Below are 6092 nucleotides of genomic sequence, written 5' to 3'. Positions count from 1 at the left end.
CAGTGGGGACAAGTGAGGGAATGACATATTGGTATATTTTAATTACCTAAAATAAATAAAAAATAAAAATTGATAATTTTATTTTTATTCTTTTGTTAGCTTGCATTCTGAAGGACACTTTCCCTGAATTTTTTTTTTCGTAAGCTGTATAACAAACATAAAATATACTGGGGACATGAAAATGACTGTTTTTGTGAGAATGACCCATATATATTTTTTTTTTGTTTTTTGCGTGATACTTTCTTACTTAACGCGTTCTATTTTGTTTCAATTTTTTTGAGTGCTCCTCACACTATTGTATTGATATATTTTGCTTTGATTATATTGATACATAGTTAGAAAGCACTCCTTTTTTACGGATATAATCGTGTGAGTTGATGAAGAGATTATATCTTTTAATTTTTTTCCGGCTTTTTAATATATATATTTTTAATGTTCTATTTATTTTTTAACAATTTTATTTCGGATTCAGAAGTACAAGGCTATGGAATCGAAAATTGGGTCGGAGTTGAACAGTGAACTCAAAATTTAGTTGGTCTTTCAAAGGGAAATAAGCTGGTAGTCAAATTCTTTCATTTATTGCTGGTTTCCCGATGGCCCTATTTTTACTATAAACTATCCATTACTATTTTCGTTTCTCAGGTAGGGAGCACTAATTATATATGTTGACAGAATGACAATTTCTGAGCATTCTCAAAGGAATTTTTTTTTCATAAAACATTTATAAATCTGCGAGTGTAAGCATGGAATGTTTTTTTTTTTAAATCTTATAATGGTGTCGTACAATTTCAATATTTTGCACAAATATTTCATGTAAATTTTTACTTCTTTAACTGTAGCATTATAATATGAATTATAATTTTAAATAAGCCGGCCAGGTGGCCGAGCGATAAAATTCCTAAATTCTAATCGTGTTTAGAAAAATTGAAATTAAAATTTGCCTAGTAGTAATATTATTACTATAGTAATATTATTACTCATGTAGTAATATTATTACTAATGTTAATAGAGCAGGAGAGTCAGAGGGGAATTAACACTTAAACACTTCCGTAGTTCGAGTCGAACACTTCAACTCTAAAGCTCTCGTTATCAGTAAAAAAAGGAATGGTTCTTAAAATATTAATACTTTATATGCGATGCATAATCTATTCTAAGCAATTCAATACTTCAATATAAATTAAATTTTTTCTATACGATCTTATTAAATGGAAAACGAATTTTATAGTTAAAAGAAATGCAGTATAGTGTATTAAAACAATTTGCTTATTGATAGGTCGCTATATTTTTAGTATAAAATTTATCGTGAAATTTTTTATAGGAAATTGCAATCGATAGTAAAAGGAAAAATGTAAATTTCTAATTTCGTAACCCTCTTATGTTAAATAAAAGTTTTCATTACTTTTTATTCTGCAAATAAGCATAGTAAGAGTAGTGGTGGCTCAGGGGATAGTTAGTTAACCTCCCAATTACGTGAGCCGGGTTCGAATCCCAGTGATGATTTTTTGATACGAATTCCGTACCGACCACAGTGCTCATGTAAAATATTCTCAGTGGTAATATCCGATCTTGGTTTAGAGTTTTTTTTGCAGTCAGGCTAACCGTGGAAGGTTTTCGAGATTTTCCCATGCAAAGCAAATATGAGTAGTTCTACCAAAAAGTCCTTCATGAGGGCAAAATTTCTCCCAATACTTGATCCAGAAGTATCCTTGTTTTGTGGATTGGATTCAAAATTACAAGAGTACGGAGTTGAACATTGGTAGTCGTAAACTCAAAACTTGGGTAGGCTGTTCAACGACGGTTATAAAATAAAATCAAGCATGGTAGTCATGTCTTCCACTTCCTAAACTCCCAAGTCTTCCACTTTCTTCCTAACTAAAAATAGCAAATACCTTCATAATAATGAAAACCGAAAATAAAATTGTTGTAATAAAAGATATTCAACTCGTCTTTAATCCATTGAATGGTTTATAAATGAAAAACGTCTGCTAGAAAAAATATATACTATCTAAAAATTTGTTCTTCATTCCGAGTGGACATTTCTCTGCTACCTGCTATTTTAGCTAGAAATTACCTGTTACATTTAACCTGTTCAGCGTCATATTTATAGGACAGTTTCCTTTTCCAAAAACATATATTGTGGTAGGACAATTGTTTCAATTTTGTTTTTTATCTAGGGAGAATTAAAAGTTTCCCTTCCACCATAATGTATTAGTGATTTAAGTTTATATCACTAGATGGACAAGTTAAGTTAAGTTAAGTTTCTATCACTAAGGTGCAGGGACATTTCGAACTGAAATAGTAAACAAATAGCCATTTAGTTGAATAACATATTATACCACTTTTTTCATAAAGCCACTTTTTGCACCACTTCAATATAAAAAGTCGGGATAAAACGGGTTAAGCGGTAGCCATTTAATAATTTAAGTTATACTTAATTGGTTTAATTTTCATCATTATAAAAAATTATCAGTACACCTCAGGCCGTTTACTTTTTCCCATCGATCTTGAACTTTTAACTATAAGGTGGTGCTTTCTGGTAACTGGAATGCAAATTGGAGTGTAAAGATGTAGCGGTACAGAAGTAAGCAGCCAGTGGAATTTTGTCGGCACTAGAACATTAGAACATAGCTCAAATCTCAGTGCGCTGTCACGAAGCAGTATTAACTAATTCTTCGGATTTCTGAGACATATAATGGGGGAATCAGTGAAGTGGGAGTAGAATTGGAGAAGGGGGGGGGAGCCAAGCACCAAATAGTAAATTTATGAGTGGGAAACCAATCGGTTGAACATATCATGAAATCGATGGGAAATTAAACATAATTGAGATTAAACTAGATTAGAATATAATAATATCTACACGGGTTAGAATAATATTAACATTTATGCAGGTGTTATAAAATACAGAAAATATATACAACTATTTACAAGAGATTGACAAAAAAAAACTGTCAAAGACAAAGAAAAGGTTATGTAAGCTATAGATAGACCGGTAACTACATTGTCTGTGACTCTGTTATTGTAGTGACCCAAGCGTCTTAGTAATACTACTTGTTTCTAGGTTGCTCACCACACTAACGTTATCAATGTATCGTCCCGGCGGCTGCGACCCATTTGCGTTGCTGGCATACCGTGGTGTCGATGAATTGTCATGTTTCAACACGTTCACGCCGGAAAAAGTGAAAATACTGGTGGAAGAACTATTTCAATATTAGATAATATTCGGGAGGAGTTAATCTATTCTCAACAATAACAATTCACTGTAAGGAAATTTATCACGGCGAAGAAGCAATTCAATATAAAAATTGCATCCGTTAAAAACAATCGGTAGTTATGGATTTTTATTACTCCCGGAAAAAAAACTAAAAAATGAAATTTATTTGTTAACAGTTTTTACTCCAGTGTGCTGCCAAGATGAGACAATCTAGAGTGACCCACCGGTGGGTCACCCCGGCGTGAACGTGTTAGAATGTGTTTAGTTGAGATTAAATTAATGGAGTGATGATTTGGGGAAAAAGGGATAGGTTGATAGGATTCAAGAGTGACGTTTTCAATCATATTATCTATCTTAATTCTATCTAATGTTAAATTGTAATTAGTTGCGAATCAAAAAAAAATTGTTGCCTTATGTGAGCAAAACTAAGTTCTTTTTCTAATTTTACAAGTTGCCCTTTTTACAAAAACGTACGCTGCTTGAAAGTCTAAACTAACACTGAAATTAACACATTAATTTTTACTTTTACCAAATATTTTATTCTTTTCCATTAGCAGAGATGCTAACTGCTCCGAAATCGAAAGAAAAAAGAACAGTAGAGAAAAAAAGTTAGAGAACTACAACTTGAAAGCTGCAGATTTTCGATTAATTCAATTTTGACAATTTTTTTAGAAGTCTCAACGCAAAACAAAGTGACTAAACGGCATATGACATAAGCCTTTTAATTATTTTAAAGCAGTGCTGAGTTAAAATCAATCCTATAAATCGAATTTGCTAAACAAATAATTATACATTAAACGACTACTCCTCGAAAATATTTATTGAAATTGAGAGAATTGCCATCTCTATATAAGTTATTCAAATTTTTAGCAAAAAAAAAGAAGAAAAAAAAATCGAAATAATTTCATATCGACGTGGTGAAAACAATTGAAAGTAAAGTTTTATAAAAATAAATAAATAAAAATAAATATTTTAAACAAATATGCATATTAGAATTCTTAGTTAAAATTCGACTTACTTTTCGATCGCGTCGGACATAATCATCATTCCAGGTGTTTGGAAGACGTTTTCATTCTCATTCTGCTTTACAATAATGTCATCCTTATTATCCATTACTATATTTTTATCTTTATTATCCATTACTATATTTTCATCCTTATTAGTCATTACTATATTTTCATCCTTATTATCCATTACTATATTTGCATCCTTATTATGCATTACTATATTTTCATCCTTATTATCCATTACTATATTTTCATCCTTGTTATCCATCACTACGGTAAAATTGTAAGTGATTGTTTATCTAAATAGACGAAAACTTTAACCCTATAAAATGTTTATCTCGTTTCCCTATAGCAAAGCAAACTTTTGCCTAACTTGTCCTTTTCACAGAAAAGCTGGTTGTTTAAGAGAACGGACGCAGAAGTTGACACAATGTTTGATCAGCACTAGGGTTTCCACCTGCGTGAGCTATAAACGCAAGCTGATGTTTTTGAAATGGACAAATGTCAACTCTAAGAAGAGAATCACTTTATTGTCTCGTAATAATTGACGATTTTCAGACATTTTTTCGCCTCGATTTCTATGGACCATAAAACAGAAGCGCTGCACACATAAATATATTGTCTTTATCAATGAAAATGTATAATGTAATAAATATTTATCCGAACAATAAGAGCTCGTTTAGAGTTGGGAGATTTTATTCTTTATTCAAGAAAAGTTCGTTATGAGTGTGTGTGGACATAATTTAAAGCGGTACTTTTTTTGAGTTGAATTTAAGATTGTTTTTTCCTTAAGTCAATGGCGTCGGTAAAACATTTCGTGGTCACGATGGGTTTTAAGTTCATTGATAGTTGTTTATGTAATTCTTATTGTTTTCAGAAAGCAGCGCATTAAAAATATGTCGTATACAGGGTAATTCGTGCATTAGTTGGAATTTTTTTTTCTTAATTTTACATTAACCGCTTGCTTTAGCAATTTTTTTTATAAAAAACCTAAAAAAATTTGTATATATAAATACAAAAGTCTATAATGTAAAAAACTGAATTAAAATAAAATATATAGGTTTTAACTGTTTAACACGTTCACGCCGGGGTGACCCACCGGTGGGTCAAGCTAGATTGTCTCATCGGGCGGCGCACCGGAGTAAAAACTGGTAGCAAATAAATTTCATTTTTTAGTTTTTTTCCGGGAATATTAAAAATCCATAACCACCAATTGTTTTTAACGGATGCAATTTTTATATTGAATTGCTGCTTCGCCGTGATAAATTTCCTTACAGTGAATTGTTATTGTTGAGAATAGATTAACTCCTCCCGAATATTATATAATATCGAAATAGTTCTTCTACCAGTATTTTCTCTTTTCCGTCCCGCTTTCAGGCGCAACACCCGGCGTGAACGTGTTAAGACACTGTGTGCCCAATCATCACCTCCTGCATCAGAAAGCTTCCACACTGTTTTTTATAAGTAGTCTGCGCAGACTTTTTAAAAAGTGAACCAGTTGTGCGCATGAACCCAAATTCTATTTTAAAAGTAAATGAGAGAAATTTATCATATATATTTGAGAATTGAATCTGTAGGGGTTGACATGTAAAGACAAACCAATCATATATCTAAATTAAAAAAGTTTCAAACACATATTTGCTACCACTTTTTTATTTTTACTAGATTTTTTATTCAATTTCTCCCTAGTTATGGTTTACTTTCGTAGTGGTCTTATCCGACTACCTATAAGAAACCACTGGAACGTAAAACTATGAACAACATGGAGATAAAGGCCGTTCAAATATTACGTTCGCACTTTTATTGACAAACTTGGTCTCTCTGCCTTTTGGCAGCAAAAGTAAGTGAATTTCGAACAGTGAATAAGTAAGTAG

General features: G+C 31.6%; 1 protein-coding gene across 4 annotated transcripts in view; it reads right to left on the bottom strand.

Moving 5' to 3' along the window:
- The window catches only part of LOC107451545 (dual specificity calcium/calmodulin-dependent 3',5'-cyclic nucleotide phosphodiesterase 1), a 552109-nt gene that overhangs the window by 58222 nt on the left and 487795 nt on the right, over positions 1-6092 (bottom strand). Inside the window, exon 1 of one of the 4 annotated variants that reach the window (XM_043042290.2) lies at positions 4230-4730. The exons of the other annotated variants lie outside the window; for them this stretch is intronic. Coding sequence (XP_042898224.1) covers positions 4230-4486 — 257 coding nt within the window. The 5' untranslated portion in view covers positions 4487-4730. Of the gene's footprint in view, positions 1-4229; positions 4731-6092 lie in introns of those variants that run through there. 4 annotated transcript variants of the gene reach the window in all.

This window comes from Parasteatoda tepidariorum, chromosome 10 (genome assembly GCF_043381705.1).
Source record: "Parasteatoda tepidariorum isolate YZ-2023 chromosome 10, CAS_Ptep_4.0, whole genome shotgun sequence".
Lineage (NCBI taxonomy): Eukaryota > Metazoa > Arthropoda > Arachnida > Araneae > Theridiidae > Parasteatoda > Parasteatoda tepidariorum.
This window is presented reverse-complemented; position numbering and strand designations above follow the sequence as displayed.